Source organism: Capsella rubella, unplaced genomic scaffold, assembly GCF_000375325.1.
Source record: "Capsella rubella cultivar Monte Gargano unplaced genomic scaffold, Caprub1_0 scaffold_14, whole genome shotgun sequence".
Lineage (NCBI taxonomy): Eukaryota > Viridiplantae > Streptophyta > Magnoliopsida > Brassicales > Brassicaceae > Capsella > Capsella rubella.
Window position 1 is genome coordinate 18,301 of NW_006238910.1, and position 17,644 is coordinate 35,944.

At 34.8% G+C, this 17,644-nt stretch overlaps 1 protein-coding gene across 1 annotated transcript; it reads left to right on the forward strand.

The window, feature by feature from the left end:
• The first annotated feature begins 786 nt into the window (after nucleotides 1-786).
• Nucleotides 787-2,288, forward strand: LOC111829345 (serine/threonine-protein phosphatase 5-like). Its single transcript, XM_023778229.1, has 4 exons — nucleotides 787-1,148; nucleotides 1,552-1,660; nucleotides 1,741-1,858; nucleotides 2,115-2,288. The coding sequence occupies exons 2-4, from the start codon at nucleotides 1,620-1,622 to the stop codon at nucleotides 2,286-2,288; spliced, it is 333 nt and encodes a 110-aa protein (XP_023633997.1). The 5' UTR covers nucleotides 787-1,148; nucleotides 1,552-1,619.
• Nucleotides 2,289-17,644: the final 15,356 nt, after the last annotated feature.

Consider the following 17,644-nt stretch of genomic DNA (forward strand, 5'->3'; position numbering starts at 1 on the left):
AAACTAATTACAATCGTCATTGATATCAAACATTGAAGTTACATGAAACAAGTATTTTTGTATACTCTTGGAGTTCAATTCCCCAATGCGATGTAGCATAAGAGGTTATCGGTCCAAATGAATGTATTGTAAGCAATCAGGATATGGCAGTACTAATCAAGTCAAGCCGAGTAACTGAAGGTTTGGTTTAAAAAACTCTAATGCATAAAACTTAACTAAATAAACAATAATGAAAGCAGGAAGTAAAAACATATAATCAATCAGATAAACAAAGGGTCTTAAGGATGGGCTAATGGGGTGATGAATCGTCTTAGTCTCTTTGGGATGCTTAACATGCTCAGATAGATCTATTCCTAGACAATAAACCACTTAACATAATCAATCCAATCTCTTGGCAAAGATTATCAGATCTATAGCACTTCCTAATCTCAACTTTCATTGATGAAACATACTATAAATAGGCATAAAGAATAAGCTCAGTAATGTCAATCTACTCCTTAGAGCATGTCCACTGGGGGATACTTATTGGGTTCTCTAAGTGAAAGTGGGCCAACAATTAAAGAAAAAACAAGAAAAAGGGTCCACTGAAAATAGAAACGTTGCTTCAAGAAGCAACAGAAGCAACTCTAAAGAACCGCGATGTCGCATTTCCTTATTGGAAGATGAGTAAAATATTAAAAAAAAAAAATTCCCAATTTTTTTTCCCAATCTCGGGAAATTTTCTCTCTTCTTCTCTGTCGAACCCGACGATTCGACGAAATCGACGAGAATCGTTCAGATCCGGCAAAATCATTCGATTCAGCTTGAATCTTTTCATTTTCTGGGTTAAGTTTTCGATTCTTCATCTTGTTCCAATATAGAATCCAGTCGATTAGAGAGCTAGGGTTTACAATCCGAAGAAAATGGAAGGGTTAGCTTCGTCTTTAGAGATGGCAACGGGTCTTCGAGCAGCTAAGCTCACACATCGTCGGTCTGAATAGAATCACTAGCCATTTTTGGTGCTTGGGGACGCGATAAAAGAGGAGATTCATGTAATCAGATAGAAGCTTGGTGAGACGAAAGAGAGCTTTGCATCAACAACTTCGAATGGTTAGACCAGCTTGGAGACCACAAAGAGGCTAACCTGAAAGTTGTGGTTTCCTTCACCTGTAAGTTTTTGGTTTTAAAAGGCACTATATTTTGGGTACTCTTTGCTTAAGTAATAACCATTTGAAGCTTTGCTTAAGTAATAACCAGTTGAGGATTTGCCACAACTGAGATACTCATGGTGTTGGTTTTGGTGGTATTAGGGACGTTTTGGTGGGGTAGCTCTGGTAGTAGTGTCTTTTCTGTGGTTAAATCCTCATCTAGGATCAATGTGTATCGTTTTTATGCATATCAAAGCATGAATATCTTTCCTGTCTTGGAGTCTCAATTGATATTGATGTGAAAACCATAATAAAATGTGTCCATTGCTTGTAGTTTTGAACATTTATTGAAAACTGATTTTCACTGTTATAGAGGTTTTAACCCTTTATCAATCTTCTAATCGTCTATCTAATTTCATTGTAGAGATTGAGCCACATTATTCTGGTGCTAGGATTGAGGGAGAAGATGTTTCTTTGGATTTTGTGAAAACGATGATGGAGGATTTCAAGAACCAAAAAACATTGCATAAACGGTACGTATTTTTTTCTCTGATACTCAACTTATTTTACACAGAGATCATATCTTCATGCTTTGCCAGCAATATATATGTAGGTACGCATATCAAATCGTCTTACAAACAAGACAAATCTTGCTAGCACTGCCATCTCTTATTGACATTAGCGTTCCGAATGGCAAACATATCACCGTATGTGGTGATGTTCATGGTCAGGTAGGCTATGGTTTCACCTACTCTTCCTTAATAAGTTATTCTCTTAGATGAATCTGCAATCTCCAATTCTCTTTTTTTTTTTTATGTGTCAGAAATTTTTAGTAAACAGGTTCCCATACTATACTCTGGAATTGGATTTTATTGTGAATCATTTCTTATATCTTGGTTTTGTTGGCTAACCTTCTTCTCCCCTTTGCACTAGCAAGGGCTGTAGTGCGTTGTATTGTATCTTTGACACGTTAATATTATTTTGCAGTTCTATGATCTACTAAATAGCTTCGAGCTCAATGGCCTTCCTTCTGAGGAGAATCCATACCTCTTCAATGGTGACTTTGTGGATAGAGGCTCATTCTCTATTGAGATCATTCTCACACTATTTGCTTTCAAGTGCATGTGCCCATCATGTAAGTTCTTTGAATCCTTGCTATAATAATTCTTTGATGTTCAAGTTTTAAATGCTTTTGTTATTATTACCAAGGATTAAATGATCTACTATCTTTCTGGGTGAAATGTTCCCAATCAAATTGTAAATCGCCATTGACACATATTTGTTGCAAATTTGCAACCATTTTCTGAATTATGTTAAAAAAAATTTTTTAATGTAATATATGTAAGTTAAATTCTTGTATTGTTAATTTGTATTATTTACAAATGTTTTTAAATTTGATATAAATATATTATTTAAGTGGTTAAGTACCCTTGTTAAGAATTCTCTAGTGGAAGGTGATTTTTTTTTAAATTGTTAATAGATTTATTTGATTACTTTATTGTTAATTATATCTATAATTTAATTTTAAGTACCCTAAACAAGGTCCTCTACTAAACATGGTCTTAGCAACCATTCTCTTGGGTACGTAAATAGATCTCTGGCATTAGTTGATCAGACATTCCATTTGAACACTTTTTGAGTGCTGGAATGTCTAAGATCTAATCCCACATGGTTAATGCTAAGATAGCATAAAGATCTCCTAATCCAGAAGGTATCTACCTAAATCTATACTTAAGCAACCCTAGAAATTAAGATTCCTCATCACCTAACCCACCCTCTAAACCCAGAAAAAACTACTCAGATCTGGAGTTCATCATGAAGAACACAAACCCAGAAATCCTTGAATCTTGCATAACTAGATAGATAATGATCTAAGGAGCAAAATAATATAAAGAAGCAACTCCAAATACTCAATAGATCAAAAGATATAAAGATTACAAGTTTCTGGAAATGTTTGGTAGCTACAGAGAAAAACCCTAATTAGAACTCCTGGTTGGCTTAATGACCTAAGAGGTCTATTTATACTAAAGGCAGGAAGCCCTAAAACAGAAAAAGACAAATTACAAAGTCGGTTTGAGGTGAGCTCGGTCGGGTACATGTTGGGCTCGTTCGGGTCCATCCAAGACTCGGTCGGGTCCATTGCTTAGTTGATTATCTGGTAATTCACTCCATCCGATCGGGTCAAATAGTGGCTTGGTCGGGTCAGCTTCAATCTTCAATGAAGCATCTGAAGCGACCACTGCCAGATCTCCTTGGATAGTTAGCCCAGCCGATATGAGCAACCTCGGCAGTCCATAGAATCGTCGTAAAGAAGGTCACGAAGAAGGATTAAAAAAATGGAAGATAAATCGAGAGAGTTGCAGACAAATTCTAATTAAAAGCCTGAAAGTAAAAGTTGGGGAATCTATTCTAGTTTTACTATGTGTCGAATATTGTCTATTTGTTGAAATGTAAATTTGACATATTAATGTTTACCATTGTCGACCTTTACGAAGTTGTGCCTAGCCCAATAGTTTATTCATAATATAAATGATATTAATTTCTAATGTCACACTACTGCTAACATCTAACCATCAACACAACAAAACTCCATGTCAAACTCTTTACACTCTATTGCTAAAATTTAACATACATATATATACACTATAACGGTACTGTATTAAATGACAAAGACGCATAAAGTACTGGCCTCGTGGTGTACCACAGGGTAAAATCTAGTATCCTCAATAAAACCACAGCTGTTCCAACCTAGATTTAATCGAATTTGTTCATCAGTTGTCAAGAAATTTGAGTTTTTTCTTAATGAATATGTAGAAAAATTCTTTTCTTAGATAAGTAAGATGAAGATTTGTGTGAATTGTTTATAGAAACTACATTAGTATCTTCTTTTACTTGTAATTTAATGGACAAACTAAGACCTCATTTGTTGGTATTAAATCATATTGATGTACAATATACATTAGTAGTTTAATTAATAAAATTAGAACTTGTAAAATTTTCATTGTTAAACTAGTAGATGTATATTATCTTTTCAATTGCCTTTTATCTTGCCTTTCGTTTGGTTGAGTGTTTTCGCTATTTGGTTCCTAAATAGCTAAACAATAGGCAAACATTAATTAGCATTGTGTAGTAAAACTCCATGGAGTAAATTTATTAATTAATGTCAATGATTGATGGTAAACGTACATTGTGAGATAATACTTTTAGCAGATCCACGTGTGTTTGAGTAATTTTTAAATTTAGAATTCTAGATTCCAACAGGAGTTATATATATGTTGAACCAAATACTGAAGCTGCAAGAAGGGAAAGCAAATACGAAAAATTACTACATCCAACCAATGTTATATAAATGCACATGTATATTACATCATTTCTTTTATCTTGGCAGATAATTAGTAGGCTGTTTCCCCAGTTTTCTTTATAAATAGATCAGCATTAAACAATGAATATTAAAAGTACACATTTGGTTGCTCCGAGTGGGGAGTCTGATTGTCGTATTTTTACTGATAATAGTTTAGATGTGTTTTCTACTAAGTTTGCTTTTGTTGTATAGGAGAAGGATAAACCTAGTTTTCGATCCAATTTTAAACAGGTCACTGATAAAGCGATATATGTATTACATACAATTGAGGTGAAATTGTGCAGTGAGTTTTTGTATACTGTCTATACTTGTGAAATAATGATCTAGTCCGGCCAGTGAGTTTCAAAGACACTGAACATTCCGTTTCGTAATACATGTACCCACAGGCGTGTAGTTGTTGTACATGCTTTGACATATTTACCCACTGGATATAATTAGTTGTTGTACATGCTTTGACACATGTACCCACAAGCGTTGTTGTGCTGCGCTTTTGGAGGGCTAAGTACTCAGCAGGCGGTATGTTTTTAACTCTATGACCATATGTTTAATTGATATGGAATATTTTAATCGTATAGATCTTATAGGATATGTGTTTACATGTGAAGGAATAGAATTGCATAGTCAAACTAATGTTTCGACCATTTATTTTGATCCTTTGTACACTATATAGGATCTCAAATATATTTAATAATAGATATGTTTGCCATGTTGTTCTCTCCATACGGGTGTAGGTTGATGTTCAATGAGCAAAATTACGAAGAAGGAAGCGACTGAGTTGGAAAGGAACCAGATTGACAAAAAGAGACAAAACAGATCGTGTTCTGTTTTGGTGTCCCATGATCTTTTATTACTGCGCTAGCTTTTTTTCACTGTCTTAGTGAGAACTGAACTCCCAAGCTTATGTAATAATTTTTAAACTTAAATTGCGGTGGTATAAAAAATAATTATGTTAAGCGTCTATGATCTAAATACGCATAAAATATGAGCATAATATATGTCCTTATTTCCATATAACTTAACAAGTTGTTCTAAAATTTGTTTTATGTATACTTATGTTATTATTAACCTCAAAATATCTTTCAACTGCATTCATATGTATCGATCAATTCATCTCCTTCTCAAGCTTCTTTGCTTAAATGTATTTTCAATATAGATGTTGGATACAAATAAATTTATAAAAAGTTATTGCCTAATGGTGCCTAATATATACAATCAACTGTTATAAAGACAACTATAAACAACTGAGGCAAAAAATACCAAACAGTACGTTACGAAAATTATATTATCATAAATACAAATCATTAGAAACGCATTTTCTCAATCATTCTAAGTTATTTTCTTAGCCTGGTATGAATCTTCAGCTACCAAAAAAACAGTTGAACTTACAAGGTTTTAATTTTTGATAAACAATGCATACCGATGCTGCGAGAGATTTTCATCTCCGCCATGCCAAGAGTGGAAATTTTGACATCATATCAATATGAATGGCCTGGAAGTCTCACCGGAGAACACCAACTCAAACCTGATAAGTTCCTTTACATAGTGTATCCAATAGAATTTTAACAGACAAGAAGACTAATGGTAATGTTGGTCAAGTGCACATCCTCTCGACTCCCAAATCAAGTCTTCACAAGCATGGAAAATGTAAGTATAATGTAAAAGAGTATATTTATAAGAAAGCTCACCCAACATACTTAACATTTTTTCATATCTTACAGCAAAAAGAGTAAATAAAATGGAAGTGTTTTTAACGAAATCACAAATATAATGTCAAACACGTGTTCTACACAACCAACACGGTCTGTCGTAGGTAACAATGTTACATTTCGTTTATACGATTACTGGCATTATCTACAGAGGACTTCTACCTTATAAGTTGTTATATTCGATAATGACATCCGCATATCAGAACTTTCTACTGACTCCTCCATTGAATATTCCAACGATTCCTGCCAAACCTAGATTAAAACGTCGGTCATATTTCCAAATCACTATCATATCATTTACTTTATATCGATATGAATCTAATATCAACTGACATGTTCTAAGTGAGGTTGATTTACTTACTAATGTATCTCAGGTTCTAGAACGATGTCTCCATCACTACAACATGAAAGCAACTCACCATTTGTACTGCAAAACATCACCAATCTAAGAACTAGTCATGTAAGAAAATTGAAAAGTTTGTTCTCCCCCAATCGTATTCCAAGTGGAAATGCAAATGGTTAGTCTAGATATTGAAAGTCTTACAACACATACGAAACGTGGTCTTACCTATGATGATAGTACACCTAGCTGGAATCATATAATTCTGCTCTTGATCATGATATTCAGGGTTGCAAACAACCGGTGCTAAATCATGTGTGACACAACATAAACAAGCAAAGGGTAGGTCAGAAACATGTACTATATCAAGGAGAAACTTAGAATGAAAATTTGAAGAAGCTTACACAGCTGGTTTGCTAAAAGGTACAACATAATAAAAACACTCTGAAGATCAACTTATTTTGACTTCTAAGCTTATTAATTACTTACATATGGAGAGGTGCTCATCAACCGGAATTCTGATTGCTCTGACACCGAGCTCATGGATGGTCAGTTGTCCGAGTTAGATATTGATGGTAGCCCATTAAGGCAAACCTATGATGATAGTAGTGCTAAGGAAGATGATATCGTAATGGATACAGACGTGTAAACAACTGATATAACATACAGTAACTCAAACAAATTAAATGAAGAGTTGCTACCTCAATTGCCAGAAAGAGAGAAGAAGCAACGATCTATTAAAACAAGAGTTAACAAGAGGGCTACAAATGCCCATCAACCAAAGATAAAACGAATCAGAACACGAAAACAACTCACCAAACAACCAAAGCCAGGTATAACATAATAAAATACACCAGTTATTTAAGTGCTTCGCATAAGTGGATCGATTATTGTTTGAATTATATTGATGGGACATTGCTATTCACAGCTTACTCAGATCATGGTGATGCAACGTTTCCGTGTAAGTTTTGTGGTGCGTTGATGTGGTATGATGAACGTTTAAACAAATGAAGGAAGCAAAAGAATCCAACTTTCAGTCTATGTTGTGGCCTAGGGCCTGTCAAGATACCATTACTCAACGAATCAACGGATCTGATAAAGAAATTACAAAACAGTAATGATGTCCTCAACAGAAACTACCGTCAACACCAGAGGATTTATAACATGGTGTTTGCCATGACATCTCTTGGTGGAAAGGTGGATCGATCTGTTTCAAAAGGTATTGGTCCTAATATGTTTCGTTTACAAGGTGGTAATTATCATTTGATAGGCAGTCTACAACCATAAGAAGGAGATTATGCAAATTACAGTCAGCTCTATATTGTAGATACTGAAACCGAAGTTGATAACAGAGCAACTGTGATCAGGTAATTCTATATCTATATTATTATGTATAGATCGTGATTTTACACGATATGAATATTTATTGAGAAACCTTACTTTCGTAATGTTCTTGAATTTCAGCAAAGGACAAGACTCAAATCAAACACGTGGGACGAAAAAGTTGAAAAAGAAGTTATAGAGGCGATAATCAATATGCTCAACAGTGTAAATCTATATGTGAAAATCTTTAGGTTAGCTAGAGAAAGGTATCAAATTCATCAAGAAGAAACATTTCATATGAGGATTGTATCAGATCGTGTTGGAGGAAGAACTTATTATATGTCACCTACATTAGAAGTTGCTGCATTGATACCAGGGGATTTCTAAAAAGGAATGCCAACGTGTGATATTGTTACTGAAGACAAGAAAACTGGTGATCTAAAGAGAATAAACGAAACCCAAATTTAATATCTAGCTCTATAGTATCCACTGATATTTTGCTATGGAGAAGATGGGTGGAGGCCTAGTATAGTGAAATATATGGCAGGAACAAGCAATTGTGAAAAGAAAAAGTGTATTAGTATGCGACAATGGTTTGCCTTTCGATTACAAGAAAGGGAAAATAAGTCTCATACACTGCTTTATGTAAAAAGATTATTCCACAAGTTTCTTTGTGATGCCTACACAACTATTGACTCAAGTAGGATATCTTATATTAAGTTTAAGCAGTAAAAGTTGAGGTGTGAAAATTATGCTTCAATTCAAGAAGCTGCAGGTTCTGGAAACACTAATTTGAGTGATCCTACAAGAAAACCCGCATTTTGGGACTCCAGTTTGTGAGTCTTTGATTACTCAATTATTTAACCCGATAACTTAACCGAAGTAAAGTATATGCGGGATCGATCACAGGGAGCAAGGGTACACTAAAGACTTGCGAGACTCGTTCTTAGCGAAAGCGGAAAGACTTGTTGTTTCGTTTTTCAGTTTGTAAATAAAAATGCAAAAGTAAACTGAGATTTAACTTATAAATTAAATACATTGGGCTGCAGGGTATTTTCAGAGAATCAATGAATAACAAATAAAAGCTATAAGGAATTCTATCATGAAGAATCGTTCTTGAACATGAATAGAAGTTTAGACTAATTCTCTCTCAAGACATTAATCACTAAATTCAACTATTCAATTACTAAACTCTCATTTGTAATTTCCTAGCCAAATTCGCATTATCAAACAAGTTCATTTGGTTCACAAAGCATTCTAACATCAACTCTCGCAGGTTAGAAGTACAATGCTCAATTTTCATTCATTCAGGCATTTTATCGAACATCACTGAAACACATAAAAGCCTAAGTTCTAAAACAGGGTGATCAATCCTATTCTAGTATTGAGAAAATGTCAATTGAAGAACCTAAAGATTAAGAATTCGCTAAGACATCTAATCTATCAAATCATTGAATTCTCCTACTTGTAACCCTAAAACCCAATTAAGTGTCAAGAGGATAGATTCTTCTCCGAAAATTGTTTAGAAAGCAAAGAACAATCTTTAGAACTCAATAATATGAAGGATGGCTGCTAAAAGGTCGAGCCTATTCGGGTCGGTTCTGAAGTGTTTCGGATTGAATATGGGCCAAAAAATGCGTCAGAAGTAAGGGACCGAACGTTCCAAATGTTAGACCGATCGGTCTAATGCTCCCAGGTTTTACTTCTGCATCAGCTTCAATAACTCGTCAGAATGACCTGTCTTCACGAAATCGGGTGTAATTCTTGAATGCACCGTTAGATATCCTTGAAATTACTTTCAAATGATAGCTAACATCTGTCTTCATTTTGTGTCAAAATATGAGAAAGATCTAACGGTGGAAAGTTATTCATCGGCTCCCAATCATTTGACACTTCTACATGAATCTACATGAATCTAATCAATTGCCTGCAAACCACTATCACAAAGTTTATATCAAACCATACAATAATGTACTTCACCATGACATCATGAGATCCCTAAATCACAAAGAACTAAGAATCAAATAACTTAACCTGTTAAGATTCATTAGCAGTTTCGTGCACTCTCACAAAGGGGATATCGAACACGTTATGGTCTAGGTGTAAAGGTTGTCTTAGGTGGCTCAAGTGTTTAACGTTCAGCATTAATACGAACGGATGCAAACATTATGCAAAATCACAGTGAGACACAGACCAAATTGAAGGTACATAACTTCCTTCTAACTCGGATCACCTTAACCACATCAAATCCCAAACAAATCATAAGTATTATAGATGCTTTTCAAATACAACCAAAGACATATCGACTTTCCGGTTCCATTTTTACTCCTTTCCCGTTCTTTTCTCTTTTTTTTTATTTTTTTTTTATTTTTTTTTTACGGGGGAGTGGAACCGGTTCTCGTCTCACAAACTGCATCAACAAAACTCAATCATGATCGCTCACAGCACATGCTCATGAATATAACAATATAACCACAAGAACTCAATGTCAATCATCCTAAACAACTACAATTACAATCCTAATTAAAGGAAAGCTATGTCGATTTATATACTCCGTAGTTTTTGCACATGAATGCACATAATGAAATTGACATACGAATGCATGTGGTCTGAAGCATGGATAGGGCTAAAGGTGTGGTACTAGACTAAAGATGAGTCTAGCCATTCAGAGTTTACAAAGAGTGGTAAAACAACACGGATTAAACTCTGAATGTATGATCCATTACATGTTTACCAACCCGTAAGTAAGATATAATAAGTCCATATTAAGTTAACATAAGCAAGGTTAAGCTCAAATCATCCAAATTTCCAAGTGATCTAGTCATGAATTTTCCGGAAGTTCCAAGTTAACCTTAAACAATGCTAAATGGTCCCAAGGCAATGAAATCAAGCAAGGTGCAATTCCCTAAGAAAAGCTCATAGTTCTCATACAACATTTTGACTCAACAAAACAGATACGATTTGACTCAATAAAACAAACTGACAGACTCAAGAAAACATCAAAATGAAACATAAGAAAAAGCAAATTGCATAAGTAGACGAGTGACAACATCCCCCAGACTTGCTTCACACCGACTCGGTGTGAGAACAATTCCAAAAGAAAACGTCACAACCAAAAAGCAAAAATAAATGAAGATGAAAAAAAAAAAGAATGAAGTTAAGAAAACTGACCTGGGACATCCGGTTTGCTTCCTCCCACAAAACGCTTATTTTTGGTCTTTACCTTGACCGCTTAACACAATTTATTAATCATAAGAATCAAAAGGTTAAGTCAATGCACCTTTAGTCCTTCTCCTGTTACCCCACACAACAATATGCATAAAGTAACACACAATTATCTATGATAAGAAGGCAAAGTAACCATCAACCAAATTTACTACAATTGTAGCATATATCTTGAAATCTTCTCTGATGGTTTGATGCCCATGAGGATCAAATGCATTTGGTGGAAATTTAAAATCAATTTCAGGTCTTAATGGGGTTTTAACAAAATAGTTAACTTCATCCCCATTAATTTCATATATTACAATATCTCCATCCATATAATCAACCTCATGATCCTCAGTCTCATGCATGATGTTATCAATATCTAGCACAACCCCTAACTCAGATTCTTAAAGAAGATATCTAGATATTTCAGGCATTGAAAACTTCAAATTGAGATTATGGAAATTCGAAGCACAATGATATTCAATATCAAAACATATCTCATGGTAATCTCTAGCAAGTTTTTCTGCTCTAAAAGTATCTAACTGTTGAGACTCACCTATCAAAAAATAACATTCACTGATAATCTTGGGAGTATGCAAACTAGAAGCAGCATCTTCAATGCAAGGCATAGAAAAATCCTCAAAATCATGAATTTCAAGGGTTGAAACGCATGTACCTTCTATGTTGCTCGGTGGAACCCAATATATTACCTTTTCAAGATCATGGGCTTCTTTGATCTCATAGCCTGTGAGTTGCCTTCCTTCATATACTGCCCGCAACGATACGTGGTTCAACCGGATCATAGTCGCTAAGTCACTCCTTGTCAATGTTGGATTCTCTACGTAAAATTCATCCAACTTCACTTTTTGTTCCGATGTAAGAACACTCTCATCAAATGGTGGCTCTATATATTGCTCATCCTCTTCTTCTTGTGGCCAATCATTGAATTCCATGGCCAACAACTCCTAAATCACCAAAAAGAAATAAAAATTGTTAGTTAAAAAAAACTGCAAAGAAAATGCTCTAGACTAAAAACTAATCATAAATCTTTAGGTAACGCAATTGCTCCCCGGCAGCGGCGCCAACTTGATTACTCAATTATTTAACCCGATAACTTAACCGAAGTAAAGTATATGCGGGATCGATCACAGGGAGCAAGGGTACACTAAAGACTTGCGAGACTCGTTCTTAGCTAAAGCGGAAAGACTTGTTGTTTGGTTTTTCAGTTTGTAAATAAAAATGCAAAAATAAACTGAGATTTAGCTTATAAATTAAATACATTGGACTGCATGGTATTTTCAGAGAATCAATGAATAACAAATAAAAGCTATAAGGAATTCTATCATGAAGAATCGTTCTTGAACATGAACAGAAGTTTAGACTAATTCTCTCTCAAGACATTAATCACTAAATTCAAATATTCAATTACTAAACTCTCATTTGTAATTTCCTAGCCAAATTCGCATTATCAAACAGGTTCATTTGGTTCACAAAGCATTCTAACATCAACTCTCGCCGGTTAGAAGTACAATGCTCAATTTACATTCATTCAGGCATTTTATCGAACATCTCTGAAACACATAAAAGCCTAAGTTCTAAAACAGGGTGATCAATTCTATTCTAGTATTGTGAACATGTAAATTGAAGAACCTAAAGATTAAGAATTCCCTAAGACATCTAATCTATCAAATCATTGAATTCTCCTACTTGGAACCCTAAAACCCAATTAAGAGACTACTCAAATATAGCAAAAGAGAAAACAAAAATCATAGATGAAGAAAGCATGATGAAATTTCAGAAACAATAAGAAAGAGTTTAGAAATCTTCTCCAAGTGTCAAGAGGATGGATTCTTCTCCCAAAATTGTTTAGAAAGCAAAGAACAATCTTTAGAACTCAAAAATATGAAGGATGGCTGCGAAAAGGTCTAGCCTATTTGGGTCGGTTCTGAAGTGTTTCGGATTGAATATGGGCAAAAAAACGCGTCAGAAGTAAGGGATCGATCGTTCCAAATGTTAGACCGATCGGTCTAATGCTCCCAGGTTTTACTTCTGCATCAGCTTTACCAACTCGTCAGAATGACATGTCTTCACGAAATCGGGTGTAACTATTGAATGCACCGTTAGATATCCTTGAAATTACTTTCAAATGATAGTTAACATTTGTCTTCATTTTATGTCAAAATATGAGAAAGATCTAACGTGGAAAGTTATTCATCGGCTCCTAAACATTTGACACTTTTACATGAATCTACATCTCCAAATGTGTGTTTCCATCCCAAAACAGCTCGTTTTATTCCAAAGCAACCTAAAACATGTAAAGACTCTATAATGCACTAAAAGATTCCTAAAACACACTTTGACTCAATAAAAGTTTTAAAATGAAAGAGAAAAGAAAGACTAAAACCGATAAAAACACAATATATCAACTCCCCCCGGCTTAGGTTCTTGCTTGTCCTGAAGCAAAACAAAAATCTTAACCAGTAGAAGAGGTTTGAAAACATGAAAACTCACATATCCTCTGGGATCATACTCTTAATCAATTGCCTGCAAACCACTATCAAAAAGTTTCTATCAAACCGTACAATAATGTACTTCATCATGACATCATGAGATCCCTAAATCACAAAGAACTAAGAATCAAATAACTTAACCTGTTAACATTCATTAGCAGTTTCGTGCACTCTCACAAAGGGGATATCGAACACGTTATGGTCTAGGTGTAAAGGTTGTCTTAGGTGGGTCAAGTGTTTAACGTTCAGCAGTAATACGAACGGATGGAAACATTATGCAAAATCACAGTGAGACACAGACCAATTGGAAGATACATAACTTCCTTCTAACTCGGATCACCTTAACCACATCAAATCCTAGACAAATCATAAGTATTATAGATGCTTTTCAAATACAACCAAAGACATATCGACTTTTCCGGTTCCATTCTTTCTCCTTTCCCGTTCTTTTCTCTTTTTTTTTTATTTTATTTTTTATTTATTTTATTTTTTTTTTACGGGGGAGTGGAACCGGTTCTCGTCTCACAAACTGCATCAACAAAACTCAATCATGATCACTCACAGCACATGCTCATGAATATAACAATATAACCACAAGAACTCAATGTCAATCATCCTAAACAACTACAATTACAATCCTAATTAAAGGAAAGCTATGTCGATCTGTATACTCCGTAGTTTTTGCACATGAATGCACATAATGAAATTGACATACGAATGCATGTGGTCTGAAGCATGGATAGGGCTAAAGGTGTGGTACTAGACTAAAGATGAGTCTAGCCATTCAGAGTTTACAAAGAGTGGTAAAACAACGCGGATTAAACTCTGAATGTATGATCCATTACATGATTACCAACCCCCTAAGTAAGATATAATAAGTCCATATTAAGTTCAAATAAGCAAGGTTAAGCTCAAATCATCCAAATTTCCAAGTGAGGGATTATACAAGTGATCTAGTCATGAATTTTCCGGAAGTTCCAAGTTATCCTTAAACAATGCTAAATGGTCCCAAGGCAATGAAATCAAGCAAGGTGCAATTCCCTAAGAAAAGCTCATAGTTCTCATACAACATTTTGACTCAACAAAACAGATACGATTTGACTCAATAAAACAAACTGACAGACTCAAGAAAACATCAAAATGAAACATAAGAAAAAGCAAATTGCATCAGTAGACGAGTGACATCATCCCCCAGACTTGCTTCACACCGTCTCAGTGTGAGAACAATTCCAAAAGAAAACGTCACAACCAAAAACAAAAAATAAATGAAGATGCAAAAAAAGAAGAATGAAATTAAGAAAACTGAGCTGGGACATCTGGTGGTTTGCCTCCCACAAAACGCTTATTTTTGGTCTTTAGCTTGACCGCTCAACTCCCAATTATTAATCATAAAAATCAAAAGGTTGAGCCAATGCACCTTTAGTCCTTCTCCTGTTACCCCACACAACAATATGCATAAAGTAACACACAACTATCCATGATAAGGAGGCAAAATAACCATCAACCAAATTTACTACAAATGTAGCATATATCTTGAAATCTACTTTGATGGTTTGATGCTCATGAGGATCAAATGCATTTGGTGGAAATATAAAATCAATTTCACGTCTTAATGAGGTTTTAACAAAATAGTCAACTTCATCCCCATTAATTTCATATATTACAATATCTCCATCCATATAATGAACATAATGATCCTCAGTCTAATGCAAGATGTTATCAATATCTAGCACAACCCCTAACTCAGATTCTTCAAGAAGATATCTAGATATTTCAGGCATTGAAAACTTAAACTCGAGTTTATGGAAATTCAAAGCACAATGATATTCAATATCAAAACATATCTCATGGTAATCTCTAGCAAGTTTTTCTGCTCTAAAAGTATCTAGCTGTTGAGACTCACCTATCAAATAATAACATTCACTGATAATCTTGGGAGTATGCAAACTAGAAGCAGCATCTTCAATGCAAGGCATAGAAAAATACTCAAAATCATGAATTTCAAGGGTTGAAACGCATGTACCTTCTATGTTGCTCGGTGGAACCCAATATATTACCTTTTTAAGATCATGGGCTTCTTTGATCTCATAGCCTGTGAGTTGCCTTCCTTCATATGCTGCCCGCAACGATATGAGGTTCAACCGGATCATAGTCGCTAAGTCACTCCTTGTCAATGTTGGATTCTCTACGTAAAGTTCACCCAACTTCACTTTTTGTTCTGGTGTAAGAACACTCTCATCAAATGGTGGCTCTATATATGGCTCATCCTCTTCTTCTTGTGGCCAATCATTGAATTCCATGGCCAACAACTCCTAAATCACCAAAAAGAAATAAAAATTGTTAGTTAAAAAAAACTGCAAAGAAAATGATCTAGACTAAAAACTAATCCTAAATCTTTAGGTAACGCAATTGCTCCCCGGCAGCGGCGCTAACTTGATTACTCGAGTATTTAACCCGATAACTTAACCGAAGTAAAGTATATGCGGGATCGATCACAGGGAGCAAGGGTACACTAAAGACTTGCGAGACTCGTTCTTAGCTAAAGCGGAAAGACTTGTTGTTTGGTTTTCAGTTTGTAAATAAAAATGCAAAAAATAAACTGAGATTTAACTTATAAATTAAATACATTGGGCTGCAGAGTATTTTCAGAGAATCAATGAATAACAAATAAAAGCTATAAGGATTTCTATCATGAAGAATCGTTCTTGAACATGAACAAAATTTTAGACTAATTCTCTCTCAAGACATTAATCACTAAATTCAACTATTCAATTACTAACTCTCATTTGTAATTTCCTAGCCAAATTCGCATTATCAAACATGTTCATTTGTTTAACAAAGCATTCTAACATCAACTCTCGTAGGTTAGAAGTACAATGCTCAATTTACATTCATTCAGGCATTTTATCGAATATCTCTAAAACACATAAAAGCCTAAGTTCTAAAACAGGGTGATCAATCCAATTCTAGTATTGAGAACATGTAAACTGAAGAACCTAAAGATTAAGAATTCCCTAAGACATCTAATCTATCAAATCATTGAATTCTCCTACTTGGAACCCTAAAACCCAATTAAGAGACTACTCAAATATAGCAAAAGAGAAAACAAAAATCATAGATGAAGAAAGCATGATGAAATTTCAGAAACAATAAGAAAGAGTTTAGAAATCTTCTCCAAGTGTCAAGAGGATGGATTCTTCTCCCAAAATTGTTTAGAAAGCAAAGAACAATCTTTAGAACTCAAAAATTTGAAGGATGGCTGCTAAAAGGTCGAGCCTATTTGGGTCGGTTCTGAAGTGTTTCGGATTGAATATGGGCAAAACGATGCGTCAGAAGTAAGGGTACGATCGTTCCAAATGTTAGACCGATCGGTCTAATGCTCCCAGGTTTTACTTCTGCATCAGCTTTACCAACTCGTCAGAATGACCTGTCTTCACGAAATCATGTGTAACTATTGAATGCACCGTTAGATATCCTTGAAATTACTTTCAAATGATAGTTAACATCTGTCTTCATTTTGTGTCAAAATATGAGAAAGATCTAACGGTGGAAAGTTATTCATCGGCTCCTAAACATTTGACACTTCTACATGAATCTGCATCTCCAAATGTGTGTTTCCATCCCAAAACAGCTCGTTTTATTCCAAAGCAACCTAAAACATGTAAAGACTCTATAATGCACTAAAAGAATCCTAAAACACATTTTGACTCAATAAAAGTTTTAAAATGAAAGAGAAAAGAAAGACTAAAACCGACAAAAACACAATATATCAACTCCCCCCCTGCTTAGGTTCTTGCTTGTCCTCAAGCAAAACAAAAATCTTAACCAGAAGAAGAGGTTTGAAAACATGAAAACTCACATATCCTCTGGGATCATACTCTTAATCAATTGCCTGCAAACCGCTATCACAAAGTTTATATCAAACCGTACAATAATGTACTTCATCATGACATCATGAGATCCCTAAATCACAAAGAACTAAGAATCAAATAACTTAACATGTTAACATTCATTAGCAGTTTCGTGCACTCTCACAAAGGGGATATCGAACACGTTATGGTCTAGGT